This window comes from Felis catus, chromosome E3 (genome assembly GCF_018350175.1).
Source record: "Felis catus isolate Fca126 chromosome E3, F.catus_Fca126_mat1.0, whole genome shotgun sequence".
Classification (NCBI taxonomy): Eukaryota; Metazoa; Chordata; class Mammalia; order Carnivora; family Felidae; genus Felis; species Felis catus.
In genome coordinates this window covers 7341307-7355631 of record NC_058383.1, presented here as the reverse complement: position 1 = coordinate 7355631, position 14325 = coordinate 7341307, and the positions used below count along the sequence as shown (strand labels likewise).

Genomic DNA, 14325 nt, shown 5'->3' with positions numbered 1-14325 from the left:
GAGCAGGGGAGGAGCAGAAAGAGAAAGAAACAGAGAATCCGAAGCGGGCTCTGCGCTGTCCAGGCTGTCAGCCAAAAGCTCAATGTGAGCTCAAACCCACAAACCATGAGATCATGACCCGGGCCAAAGTTGGATGCTCAACCAACTGAGCCGTCCAGCTGCCCTGATATTTTAACATGCTTTAAAAATTAGTCAATTTTCCTCTCCTTCATTATGGCCTTTATGTGTCATCTTTTTCTTTGCATTCCTTTTTTTTAAATGTTTATTTATTTAGTTTGAGAGAGAGAGAAAGAGCAGGGGAGATACAGAGAGAGGGACAGAGAGAGAATCCCAAGCAGCCTCTGAGCTGTTAGTGCAGAGCCCAATGTGGGGCTCAAACCCATGAACTGTAAGATCATGACCTGAGCCAAAATGAAGAGTTGGACAATTAATTGACTGAGCCACCCAGAACCCCCTTTTGCAATCCTTTTAAACAAATCCTAATCCCCCCTAGGCAGATGAACCCCCTGGCTTGGGTGAAGATGATATACTCCAAAACACAAAACAAACAAAACTAGGGGCACCTAGCTAGCTCAGTCAGTAGAGCATGTGATTCTTTAAAAAAAAGTTTTTTTTTAATGTTTATTTATTTTTGAGAGCAAGAGAGAGAGAGAGAGCACAAGTTGGGAAGGGGCAGAAAGAGGGAGACACAGAACCTGAAGCAAGCTCCAAGCTCTGAGCTGTCAGCACAGAGCCCAATGCAGAGCTTGAACCCATGAACTCCAAGATCATGACCTGAGCAAAGTCGGTCGCTTGACCAACTGAGCCACCCAGGCACCCTGAGCATGTGATTCTTAATCTCAAGGTCGTGAGTTCAAGCCCTACATTGTGTGTGGAGCCTACTTAAAATTAAAAAACAAACAAACAAACAAAACCCACAACTATATGCTCTCTCTCCTTGATAATCTAACCCCCTTTTTAGGAGCAGATTCTTAGATCAAAGTCAACAGCAGATACCCAGTTTTTGCCTACTGAAGTCCATGCAGTTAAAATCCAGGGGCAAGCTGCGCTTGGATGCCTCAGTTGGTTTAGCCTCCGACCTTGGCTCAAGTCATGATCTCACAGTTCATGAGCTCGAGCCCAACATCGGGCCCTGAGCTGACAGTGCAGAGCCTGCTTCTAATCCTCTGTCCCCCTCTCTCTGCTCCTTCCATGCTCATGCTCTCTCAAAAAATAAACACTAAAAAAAATAAATAAAAATAAAAAAATAAAATCCAGGGGCAAGACTACAGCCATCAACCGCAATGTGGGTCATCACGACCTGCAGAGACCAAAGGCCCATGCTTACTAGAGAGTTTACAACCAGTTTAGGGAGAACCTCGTTGGAATATAAATTTGAAACAATTTTAATTCTTCCAGTTGTTGCTATGCAATGTGTCTGTTCAGTGCTATCCTTCCCCTTAACCACATCTCTGTCTTATTCCATAACTTAAAAAAAAATTTTTTTTATTGTTTATTTATTTTTGAGAGAGACAGAGTGTGAGTGGGGGAGGGGCAGAGAGAGAGGGAGACAGAATCTGAAGCAGGCTCCAGGCACCAAGCTGTGAGCACACAGCCCGATGCGGGGCTCCAATCCATGAACCGTGAGATCATGATCTGAGCTGAAGTCGGACGTTTAACCGACTGAGCCACCCAGGCACCCCTAATTCCATAACTTTTAAGTCAATTTCACTTGTGAAATTCAGTCGATCTCGTGTCTCTAAGACTCAGCTCTATTCATTTTAAACTTCACCTTCATATCCAGTTCAAAATTCTCCTCTGCCCCATTCTTTCTCCCTCTGTCCCCTCTTGCCAGGTTCGGCCAAGGTTCTGGCTGATACGAGTCTGTGGGAGGCATGCTCTGCTCACACATATCTCCCTCATTCCTCCTCCCTCTATTTCTCCTCTGATATGGGAAGGGAAACCAAGAGAAGGAGAAGTAGCCTCCATCCTGTCACTAACCTGACAAAGTGGCCATCCCTTCTTGTTGACTGATCAAAGTTGCTGACCAGCTCATTAACTATTGGCTTGCTGACAGGGTGGTGGCTCCAACAGGCCCTGAAGATAAAGGACTCACTGCCAAGCCACTCCCAGAGCCACTGGCAGACTCTGTCTGGTCTCATTCCCCAGTTGCATGGGTGCCTGATAAGACTGTGGCCTCCCCAGTTCTCAGTCCCAAACTATGCCGACAACTCATACTATACAGAAAAATTGGAATTCCAGAGGCTTAAGTAAGTGCCTCTGGGGCAGGTCCCAGTGATCTGCATGAAGGAAATAGTTCCTCCTTTCTCTCCCCGTGTGCTGCAGTCCTTTCTTCCTGATGTAGGCCCCAAATCTTTCTTCCTGCTCATGTTGATTTTATCCAGGAGATACATAAGGAGGGGCCTTGGGCATCCCCTGTGCCCTGGCCCTGGTGAAACATGGGAATATCACATGGCCAGAGTGTGTATGTGTCACACTAATGTCTGTGCTGAGGAAAGGCTGAGCGAAGGGGTCCAGATCCCTGACACTAAAGTGTAGTCAGAGAACAAATCAGAAGCAGGGTAAATAAATGCTAGAGACTACCAAATACTGATGGGCCGTCAAACTGGATTTGCTTCCTTCCCTGGGAGGAATTGCTGAGCATTCGTACTGTGATTTTGAGCCATGTGGATGTCCCCCTGAGGCAAGGCCAATTTAGGCTTGTGGTTACCTGAGACTTGGATTTTGGTTGGGGGCTAGAGATAGCTGGAGCCACAGCCCACTCCCTCCCCACTGCTCCCTTCTATCTGCACATCTCTCCTTTTTGCCTCCTATGCAGGGAAACCCCATGACCCCCATGACTCAGGGAAACCCCCATGAGTCTGATTCCATTGACTACTCCCCAAGGTGGACCTCTAGCTCATTCCTCTGTGTGTGAAGGAAACCCTCCTTCTCAAATCCAGGATGGAGATTATAAAGGTTGGGTTGTAGAAAGAGGAAATACAAAGGGGAAGGAGAATTTATCCTGGGTTTTGGAGTCCAGAGAGAGAAGGACGTGTAATGGGTGAGGAGAGCTGGAAAGTGGGGGGGGGGGGGGAGGGGCGGGGCCAGGTCCAAGCCTGGACCCCCCTCAGCTGGCAGGTAGAGTGTACGCATCCCAAGTGAGCAGGTGATGGGGCAGAAGCCAGTGGGGACTGGGAGATAGAGATGGTATTTATTCTCCGAGAGATTTAGCAAAACCCACAGACATATGGGGTTTTTTTTTTTTTAAGTTTATTTATTTAGAGAGTGAGTGTGTGTGTGTGTGTGTATGCACATGAGCGGGGGTGGGGCAGAGAGAGAGGGAGAGAGAATCCCAAGCAGACTCTGTGCTGTCAGTACAGAGCCTGACTCGGGGCTCAATCCCATGAATGGTGAGATCATGACCTGAGTTGAAATCAAAAGTCAGACACTTAACCAACTGAGCCACCCAAGTCTCCCCGAGACATAGGGTTTTAAACATGAGATGATAATCTGCACGTGTGTGCGGTGGTAGCTCACACACCAGCTTTGGATCAGAAGCGGCATGACATAGGGCTAGTAGAATTCCTGCCTGAGACCCACCAGGCAGAGGAGGACTACGTCTGTTGAACTGATACCTTCCCAGAAGAAAAGTGAAGAGACACAAACCACTGACAGTTTCTTCTTTCTCTGTCCACAGATCTTGTACATCAGAGTTTCCTGGCCTAACAGCATGGTCCCTCTGCCCCCACAGCCCCGCCCCGCCTGCAAGTCCTCTGGCTCTCTCCCCAAGGAGCTCTCGGACCTGACCCATCTTCTGCACTGGCCTCCCACCCCAGGAGATGCGGGGGACCTTTTGGCCTCCACCAGTCCCCAGACTTCCACCTACCACCTGAGGGATCGTTCCCAGGCCAGCTACACCCTGGGAGGCTCCCTAGAGGCCATCCTTGTCGCCAGAGACCACCGGGGCAGGCCCAAGACCTGTGGTGGAGATCTGTTTCGGGCACAGCTGCTGGGTCCCCACCTGAAGGCAGGAGTCCCTGGGGATATCCAGGATCTGGAGAATGGCACCTACCTGTTGTCCTTCCCTCTGCTGTGGGCTGGGCAGGCCCAGGTGCGAGTGCAGCTGATCCACTCCAGCGAGGCAGTTAGGGTCCTGCGGGGAATCTGGAGAGACCAATGGGCCACAGTTGATTTCATGGGCTATTTCCGAGGACCCACAGGATATGAAGAAATTGTGACTTGCAATGTTAACCCCCTGCTAACTGGGGAGGAAGAGTCTACCTGTCACTACAAGGATGAAGATTCTGGTGAGCTCTGGTTCTGTGCTCGACCCCCAACCCTGCCCTGCAACTCACTGGTAGGGCATTCAAGTGGACATTACTGGAATGTGACCACACCACACGAGGAGGCCCTGCTGGCATGGTAAGAAACCCAGCATTATCTGGGATGTCTGCCCTAACCCTTGAACCCCAGTCCCTGTGATATTCTGCCTGAACAACTACCCTTGTTCATCTATTCCCTTCTATTAGATGTGTTTCCTACTGCGTGCCAGGTCTCATACTAAGTGCTGACTACCTCTGTGTAATGGTCAGCATACCTGCCCTCTACAAGTTTTCAATGAGGAGATTCCTGACTTTTGTTTGGGTTTGTTTGTTTGCTTATATTTTTGTTTGTTTGTTTGTTTGTTTTTTGGGGAGAGAGAGAGAGAGAGAGAGGGAGAGAGAGAGAGAGAATCTTAGGCTCCACACTCAGTGTCGATTCTGACACGGGGCTCAATCCCACGACCCTGGGATCATGACCTGAGCCAAAATCAAGAGTCAGACACTCAACTGACTGAGCCACCCAGGCGCCCCTATGGAGATCCATGACTTTGGAAAACACAGTGTGATGAGTGCCTAAGCGCAGTATACATTGAGTGGTTTGGGGACATGGAGAAAAGGCAACCCACCTGCCTGTGATGATCGGGCAGGTGACAATTTAGCTAAGGCTTGAAGGAGAAACATGGACCTCTGGCAGAAGAGAAGCATTGCAGGCATCTTTGCTCTTCTGACTGCCCCTGTAAGGAGAGACGTAGGGTAGAAATTACCAGCATATGTGGTCGGAGAGTATGGAGGGTGGATGTGACCCCCGAGTGAGAGGGGAGCAGAGCCTGCAGCCTGGAAGCTGAGAAAGGCTGAGAACTGTCCTCGGTCTCAGGGCGGGGGTGGGGGCAAGCCTCCCTGGGTGGACATAAGATGGGAGTCATGGAGGGGAGATGGGCAAACAGCCTACTGTCCCTGAGATCGGTGGCAGGGTGGGGGTTAGAGAGACCCAAGGGAGAAGGGAGGCATTTTTTTTAAATTTTTTTTTTAACGTTTATTTATTTTAGAGACAGAGAGAGACAGAGCATGAACGGGGGAGGGGCAGAGAGAGAGGGAGACACAGAATCGGAAGCAGGCTCCAGGCTCTGAGCCATCAGCCCAGAGCCCGACGCGGGGCTCGAACTCACGGACCGCGAGATCGTGACCTGGCTGAAGTCGGACGCTTAACCGACTGCACCACCCAGGCGCCCCGGGAGGCATTTTTTAAGGTGGGAGACCTGCGCATCTGGTCTCCAGCAGGGAGAGTAGGGGATGGAGGTAAAAATGGGGTCCCAGAAGGTGGCAGGGTGGAGGCAGAGTAGGGGTGGAGGGACACCCCCACTGAGTGAGGGAAGAGAAGAGCCAGAGGTGTTTACAGAGCAGGCTGGCTGCTGCTGCACCACCCCAAGGAGCACAGAAGTTCTCACTGGCTGCCATGAGGACTGGAGGAGGTGAGCCGAGCCGGAGGCCCTGACGGTGCTGAGGTGCCTGCTGGCCTCACCAGGTACCCATCTCTGGAGGCTCTCGGTAGTTCGTGTCTGGGGAATTCCCGCTAACATTTCCTTCCTGGCATGAGAATTTAGCACCAGGTAACCTTGGTCTTTCCAGACCAATTCTTATGCTCCCTTTGGTCAGAAAAGGAGAATCACATATCCTTTTTGCATTGGTCGATTAAAAATACATCTAAGGTTATGGGGTGCCTGGATGGCTCAGTCAGTTAGGCATCCGACTCTGATTTCGGCTCAGGTCAGGGTCTCGCAGTCATGAGATCAAGCCCCATGTCAGGCTCCATGCTGAGCGTGGAGCCTGCTTGGGATTCTCTCTTTCTGCCCCTCCCCCACTTGCACTGTCTTTTGCTCTAGCTCTGTCTCTCAAAATAAATAAATAAACATTAAAAAATAAATCTAAGGGTAAAAACAGGAGCCATATCAGGATGTCACTTGGGGTACATCCCAGAAGTCTCTGGAGTGAGAGTACGTGGGTTCTGATCCTGGCTCCACCTGCTCGACTTGCCAGCTTCTATCCATGTGATCTCTGGCAAGTCACTTAACCTGTCTGAACCTCTGTTCTCTCATTCATAGAGGGGGATAATAATAGTACTTCCCTCATAGACTTGGGGTGAAGAGCAAATATATTAATGTGTATAAAGTGCTTAGAACAGGGACAGCATATCCCAGCTCTCTTGGCTGTTACAATCTTGGCCCAAGTGTTTTGCTGCTGTCGAGTGGCCCCTGCTCTGTCAGACATGGTCCAAAGTCGTAGAGGTCCTGGGGATGGGAGAGCAGGGCAGACGTGGCCCCATCCTGTGGGAGCTAACAGTGTATTGATAGAAGTTTGGTGTTAAACAGATAACCACACATGTGAGGAATGTATAACGGACATGAATTTGCAGCCCCAAGGTCAGGTGTTTTCTGTATATCAACTTTAATCCCATCTGAGGACCTCTGCAGCTAGGCTGGTGGGAAGAGCTCCCTTCACCGAGGGTCCTGCAAAGATACTGACGCCTTGGCCATCTGGGATCCTCCCGTAGTCCTCCCCAAAGTGCCCGCTGTTCAAGCTTGTGTAATCTTGGGCTCTGCTGGGAGGGCAGGCGTCTTCCACCTGGGTCCAGAGTCCTTAAGATCATCCTTTACCTGCTTCCTGAAGCTGTCACCTCTAGGGGGCACTAGGGCCCTGACAGTCTCAGGGCAGGCCATACTCCTGCATTTTTCTAGCTTGTAGGAATATTCTCATCCCTTCTCCCTTCCAGAAGCAAGTTCCCCTCTCCTCCTCAGACACAGCCCCTTCAGTAAGTCCATTCCTTCATTCAGCAAATGCATGCTGACCACACTCTACATGCATGGCCCTGCTGGAACTGGGAATGCAGCAGTGAAGATACAGCAAGGACCTTGCCTTGGTAAAGCTTATTTACAACAGGAGAGAGGATGATAAACAATAAACATAACAATAAGTAAATAGTATAGAATGCTAGAGGAGATGGGGCACCTGGGTGGCTCAGATGGTTAGACATCCGACTCATGATTTCAGCTCAGGTCATGATCTCAAGGTTTGTGGGTTCAAGGCCCGTGTCGCGCTCTGATGCTGACAGCTCAGGGCCTCCTTGGGATTCTCTCTCTCTCCTTCTCCCTCTCTTTCCCTCCCTCACTTTCCCTCTCTCTCTCCCCCTCTCTCTCAAAAATAAATAAATAAACTTTTAAAAATTAAAAAAAAAACGCTAGAAGGAGATTCGTGCTAGGAGAAATTGAAAACATACACGAGGTAAGGATTAGAAGTCCGATGGGGGCAGGTTTCGGTGTTAAATAGGGGGTCAGGATAGACCTCATTAAGAATTTGGCATTCCAAGCTCCATGCTGAGTGTGGAGCCTGCTTGGAATTCTCTCTCCCCCTTTCCCTCTTGCCCCTCCCCCACTCGTGTGCATTCACTCTGGTGCTGTCTCGCTCTCTTTTTCTCTCTCAAAATAAATAAACTTACAAAAAAAGAAGAAGAAGAAGCTGACATTCATGCAAAGACTTAAAGGGAATGGGAGAGTTGGCCCAGGATGTACCGGAGATGAGAGAGTTCCAGGCAGAGGAAATGCCATAGTGTGCCTGGAACAGCAAAGGAAGCCAAATAGCTGGGATGGGGTGAGGGACGGAGAGGTGGGCAGGTGAAGACCAGCGGTGTTAAGCAAAGGATGCAGCATGACAGGAAGGGCTCTGTGAGTACACTGATTTTTTGCTATAAGTGTAAAGGGAGTCATTGCAGGATTTTGAGCAGAAGTTGGACACGATATGATTCATATCATTTACAGGGTCTCAGACCGTTGCATTGAGAATGGACTGCAGGTTAAGGGAAAATCAGGGAGACTGAAAGGTAGGAGGCCTCTGCTTCAGGTTGCAGTAGTAGAGGTGTCCACAGTGATTCATTTCTGGGTATATACTGAAGGCAGTGCCCATAAAATGTCCTGAGAGAACACGGAATGTGCTAAAAAGCGAGAACTCACATGTGGCTGTGGGGCTTGGGGCCCGCTTCCCTGGAAGGACAGTTGAAGGTGGGGGGAAGGGTGGGGGTAGAGATCAGGAGTTTGGTCACATGCGTTAGACACCAAGTGGAGATGTTGAGCACATGGCTAGACTCACAAACCTGGAATCTGGCAGAGAAGTCTAGGCTGGAGATCTTGGCCGAGTGAGACCACCAAGGGAGGGAGTGTGATCCGGATAGAGGAGTGAAGGCTGAGCCTGGAGCATGGGAAGAAGGGGGCTCACACAAGGGGCTACCAGGGGAGCCCTGGTAGGGGAGTCCTGGCAACCAGGAGAAGAGCGAGTCCCAGGGATCAGGGAACAACTGCTGGTCTAATCGTGATTGGGGAGAATCCAGCAGGAGTGGGCCCAGTAGGACCAAGAAGAGAGTTAGCACTTCTTACAAAAGGCTCCAAGCCCCTTCCTGTATGAATCATGTTTATAATTCCCTGTATTTTTGTGATGCTTTGATGCCTTGGGGCCATGTGGACCCAGGGAGGGCCAACCCCTCCCAGGGTTAGCTAGCTCTTAGAGAGGCCTTGAGCATACCACCCAATTTTAGTGCACCCCACCACCCTGCCTCCCTCTATCAGGCTCCTACAGTCTGGGCCAATGTCCTGGGCCTGAAATCACCCCAGAGCAAGTTACTGACAGCCAGAATCTGCCTCTATAGCCCAGAGCCCACTGAAATCATTCAAATGCTCCAGTCCCAAGCCTCCTCAGCTGCTTACCCTTCCTTGCCTATTCCTTCCTGTGAAAATCACTACAAAGGTTTGTGCCCTCTGTTTGCTCTTACTCCCTCTGCCCCCAACTGACCCTGGTGCATCCCCCTGTGGCCCCATGTGGTGCACTGTGCCCCTGCCTCTCAGGGACTCTGAGTAACCCCCTGTCTTTCTCATGGCCATCATCTCCTGATGTGTTGACCTCCCCAAAAAGCCTGGGTACATAAAAAAAATTTTTTTTAATGTTTATTCATTTTTGAGAGACACAGAGTGAATGGGGGAAGGGCAGAGAGAGAGGGAGACACAGAACCTAAAGCAGGATCCAGGCTCTGAGCTGTTAGCACAGAGCCCAACGTGAGGCTTGAACTCACAAACCATGAGATCATGGCCTAAGCCAAAGTCGGACGCTTAACCTACTGGGCCACCCAGGCGCCGCATGCCTGGGTACATTTTAAAACAGCTCTGCTTCCTGCACTGATGGAATCCCCGAGGCAAAGAACCTGGATCCCTGAACTCTAGCTTGCAATCCCTCTCCTGACCCCAAGCCTTCAGTATCTCCCAGGAGCCCTGACACTAGACAGATGCCCTTGATTTTGAGAACTTCCTTTCCTCCAAGAACCCCAGTCTCACCTCAGCCCAGGGTGCCTTCCCATCACGCATTTCCATTAAGGGCTTCCCTCTTGCAAATTGGTTTCTCTTCAGGAACGTGACAGACAAGGTCCTCCCTCAGGGTATTTCTCCAATCTGGGTGGCCAAGGAGAGCAACAAGAGTCTGGGTAAGTGACACAGGGCTTGCAGAAAAGGCAGCACGTGTTCTATGCCTGTGGCTTTAGACTCTTCTGTACCCACGGATTGTTCTGCTCACAAATAATTGTTTACAGTTCTGTCCCCTCGACAACCATGCCACCCTGGGATCCCAGGCCCAAAGCCCTCTGGCTTCTACCACCAAGATGTGTGGCACTCACTGTCCTGCTCCGGACGCTCCTTCTCCACTGTTGACAGCATCCTGGGCTGCCTGGCTGGTCACGTCGTCCACATGATGGGGGACTCCACACTTCGGCAGTGGTGGGAGTACCTGCGCGACACTGTGCCCTGTGAGTGGCCGTGAGGGGAGAGGGCAGAGCTCCTAAGGCAAAAAGAGAAGATCCAGGGCTTTGAGAAGGCAGAAAACATTTCAGGAGAGTGCTGTGGAAGGACCAGATACTGGGTTTGGGGCAGAGGCAGGGATGGGGAACAGGTTGCCCAGATTGCGCATAATGCCAACAATTAGGTGGATGATCAGAGGCTCTAACAGTAGGGTGGATGTGTTTGAAGAACGATGAATAGATAACCTTACCTGGAAGTGAGGATTTGCCAAGGGATATTGCAGGAATAGAGTTGGAATTTAAGAAAAGTGCTGTAGGGAAATCAGGGGTTTCTCTTGTGACTTTGGGAAGACACTGAATGTTTTCATTTTGTTTGACTGATTGGTTGAAAAAGCACATTACAAAAACCAGTTATAAGACACTGGTAGGTCAGCATGCAGGCTGGTGAGAGACTAAATTGGGGTCAGCAGTAAAGGAAGCATTATACTGGGGGAACTGACAGCTTGTTGACTGATTGCTTCTAGAAAGAAGGGAGATGACCAGGTAACTACAGATAACAGAAAACGGACTCAAAATGGAAATCACTGGGGTGCCTGACTGCGTGTGGGAGCAAGGGACAGCAGTGGTAGAAGATGGTGTACTTATTTTATATTCTTCATATCGGGTTGTGTGGGTGGGTCTTCTGGAGAGTCTGTGCGTGAGGCATTTGAACACAGGGGACTGGAAGTGAATTGAGATGTCCAAGCTTCAGACAGAGTTTCATATTTATTTATTCCCTGGAGGATAAAAGTTAAAAGAGGTGAGAGCATCATGAAGGGTGAGTGCCATCTGAGTCTCCAACTTTTGTTGCACAGATTCCACAATATAATGTAACATGGGTTAAGGAATATGCTTTATCAGGGAGCGGGGGCAATGTGAGGGCCAAGGAAAGAAGGAACGTCAGCACTGAGCTGCCTCCCCTACCTGTCTCCTATGATCCCAAAGAGAAGTGTGCAGGGTGGGTCTGTGCTCTCCTGGAAGAGAACCCCCTCAGGCTCTCCCTTGTCACCTACAAGTGTGAGAGCAGCCATGTTGGGCTTCCCGGCACCAGAGGGATGTGGGCCGCCATTTGTTTACAGAAGTTCTAAAAGTACCAGCTGCCCCACCTAGAGATCTTGAGGTCTGGGCTGTTGTGTACGCTTCTGCTTGAGGTATCAAAGCCCGCTGCCTCCCAGGAGGGTTAGTCTCGGTGCAGCCCCTTCCTTCAGGGAAAAAGAGAGCTCCAGTTCTAATTTGGTGTTTAGGCAATCTGAGGTGACCTCCCAGGGTCACTGCCCGTGGCAGTGGAGTAGGTGACTTTCCTACGCAAGAGGTGTATCTAGAGATGAATAGAAGTTCATGACAGAATGTTGGGAAAACCAGATCCTCTGCTAGCTGATTTGGCACCTTTCTGTGAAATAGAAAAAGGCGCCCCCTGGGCCCACAGAGCCCTGAAGCACAAGGTAGGGCAAACAGGCAGAGACATCGTGCAAAGGAGGGGCCTTTTATTGCAGATGCGTCTAGCTCTCTATCAGGGCATACAGCTGAGTGACCAGACCTGATTCCAGAAACCTCTGGCTCCCTCGGTTGGCCACCATTGTGCAAAGACACACTGGACAGCCTTCACTCTCTAGCCTGGGGCAAGTCTCCATCCAGGGGTGGCCAGAAGGGGCCAATGGATCAATCCAAGTTGAATCCTTTCTGCTAAGAAAGGAAGGAGCATCCAAAGGAACGTCAATGAGACAAAATGCTCCAGGGGCCAGGGAGGCTGAGGACTGAGAATAGGTTTTGGGGCTTGGTAACTACTGGCGATATCACAGATTAGGGAGAACATAACCAGGTGCCTGGGCCAGAGGATGTTTGTGTCCTAAGAGGAAACTGATGCTAGATCTTCTATGTAATTAAACGAAGAAGTACAGTCCCATATTAGCCTCTAAGCTTCCTCTTGTCCTCCCCACAGCCCTGAAGCCTATGGATCTACACACCACATATCAGACGGGGCCCCTGATGGCGGTGGAGACCGCTCGGGGCATAGTGCTGCACTGGCGGGCCCACAGCTGGCCCCTGCGCTCCCTGCACACACCAGTGGCCTCCCTGCACTCTGTGGTCCGGGAACTGGGGGGCCTGGCCGGGGGCCCCCACACAGTGGTGGTGCTGGGTCTGGGAGCCCACTTCACCACCTTTCCCCCATCTGTCTTTGTGCAACGACTCGCAGGGATCAGGGCAGCCGTGGCTGCGCTGCTGGCCCGCGAGCCCCGCACTCTTGTGGTCATCAAGCTGGCCAATACCGGCTACAAGTCTGTGTATGGCAGTGACTGGTTCACCCTCCAAGTGAACCGGCTTCTCCGAGCCGCCTTTGCTGACCTCCGTGTGGCCTTTGTGGACGCCTGGGAAATGACCTCCAGTCTGGCTCTGCCCGACAGGATCCACCCAGGGCGGCTTATTGTCCGCAATGAGGTCAACTTCCTCCTGTCCTTCATTTGCCCCATTTGAGCGCTTCTGCGGGTCCTGGGCTGTGTGGATGGAGGCGCTGGTGTGAGGATCAAGCCTGGAAGCCCTTCCCCTCAGCTGTCTGTACCTCTTCTCTTAACTGTTTGTTTGTTTGTTTGTTTGTTTGTTTGTTTGTTTGTTTTGGATGAGGGAAAAAAAGATTTTTTATTGTATTTTAATTCAAACTTATTGGGTTCCTGGTGAGTTTTAAATTTAAAATACTTTATTAGCCAATTCTCAGCGTTGGTTCTATGAATTGTTCATCTCATTTAACTATTTTTCTCCTAGTTCTTTAGTGTTTTGGGTTTTTTTTTTATAATTTAACTTTATTTTTTATTTTTAAAAATTTACATCCAAATTAGTTAGCATATAGTGCAACAATGATTTCAGGAGTAGATTCCTTAATGCCCCTTATCCATTTAGCCCATCCCCCCTCCCACAACCCCTCCAGTAACTCTCAGTTTGTTCTCCATATTTATGAGTCTCTTCTGTTTTGTCCCCCTCCCTGTTTTTATATTATTTTTATTTCCCTTCCCTTATGTTCATCTGTTTTGTCTCTTAAAGTCCTCATATGAGTGAAGTCATATGATTTTTGTCTTTCTCTGATTGACTAATTTCACTTAGCATAATACCCTCCAGTTCTATCCACGTAGTTGCAAATGGCAAGATTTCATTCTTTTTGATTGCCGAGTAATACTCCATTGTGTATATAGACCACATCTTTATCCATTCATCTGTCAATGGACATTTGGGGTCTTTCCATCCTTTGGCTATTGTCGATAGTGCTGCTATAAACATAGGGGTGCATGTGTCCCTTCGAAACAACACACCAGTATCCTTTAGATAAATGCCTAGTAGTGCAATTGCTGGGTCGTGGGGTAGTTCTATTTTTAGTTTTTTGAGGAACCTCCATACTGTTTTCCAGAGTGGCTGCACCAGCTTGCATTCCCACCAACAATGCAAAAGAGATCCTCTTTCTCCGCATCCTCGCCAACATCTGTTGTTGCCTGAGTTGTTAATGTTAGCCATTCTGACAGGTGTAAGGTGGTATCTCATTGTGGTTTTGATTTGTATTTCCCTGATGATGAGTGACGTGGAGCATTTTTTCATGTGTCGGTTGTCCATTTGGATGTCTTCTTTGGAGAAGTGTCTATTCATGTCTTTTACCCGTTTCTTCACTGGATTATTTGTTCTTTGGGTGTTGAGTTTGGTAAGTTCTTCGTAGATTTTAGATACTAACCCTTTATCTGATATGTCATTTGCAAATATCTTCTCCCATTCTGTCGGTTGCCTTTTAGTTTTGCTGATTGTTTCCTTCACTGTGCAGAAGCTTTTTATTTTGATGAGGTCCCAGTAGTTCATTTTTGCTTTTGTTTCCCTTGCCTCCAGAGGTGTGTTGAGTAAGAAATTGCTGCAGGCGAGATCAAAGAGGTTTTTGCCTGCTTTCTCCTCAAGGATATTGATGGCCCCCTGTCTTACATTGAGGTCTTTCATCCATTTTGAGTTTATTTTTGTGTCTGGTGTAAGAAAGTGGTCCAGGTTCATTCTTCTGCATGTCGCTGTCCAGTTTTCCCAGGACCACTTGCTGAAGAGACTGTCTTTATTCCATTGGATATTCTTTCCTGCTTTGTCAAAGATTAGTTGCCCCTATGTTTGTGGGTCCATTTCTGGGTTCTCTATTCTATTCCA

At 49.4% G+C, this 14325-nt stretch overlaps 1 protein-coding gene and 1 long non-coding RNA gene across 10 annotated transcripts in view; one reads left to right on the top strand and one right to left on the bottom strand.

The window, feature by feature from the left end:
* Nucleotides 1–12871, top strand: part of LOC101098422 (NXPE family member 3-like) — a 67680-nt gene extending 54809 nt beyond the window's left edge. For 8 of the 9 annotated variants that reach the window (XM_045048326.1, XM_023246661.2, XM_045048325.1 and 5 more), the window contains 4 exons: nucleotides 3680–4404; nucleotides 9746–9819; nucleotides 9925–10137; nucleotides 12107–12871. In XM_045048326.1, coding sequence (XP_044904261.1) covers nucleotides 3680–4404; nucleotides 9746–9819; nucleotides 9925–10137; nucleotides 12107–12639 — 1545 coding nt within the window. In that variant the 3' untranslated portion in view covers nucleotides 12640–12871. The remainder of the gene's footprint in view (nucleotides 1–3679; nucleotides 4405–9745; nucleotides 9820–9924; nucleotides 10138–12106) is intronic. The other variant, XM_045048328.1, reaches the window with a different exon arrangement.
* On the bottom strand, nucleotides 4023–9877 carry LOC123382674. Its single transcript, XR_006591364.1, has 3 exons — nucleotides 9674–9877; nucleotides 4931–5038; nucleotides 4023–4146 (listed from the first exon to the last, which is right to left on the bottom strand). It is a non-coding gene; the product is annotated as an uncharacterized LOC123382674 (long non-coding RNA).
* Nucleotides 12872–14325: the final 1454 nt, after the last annotated feature.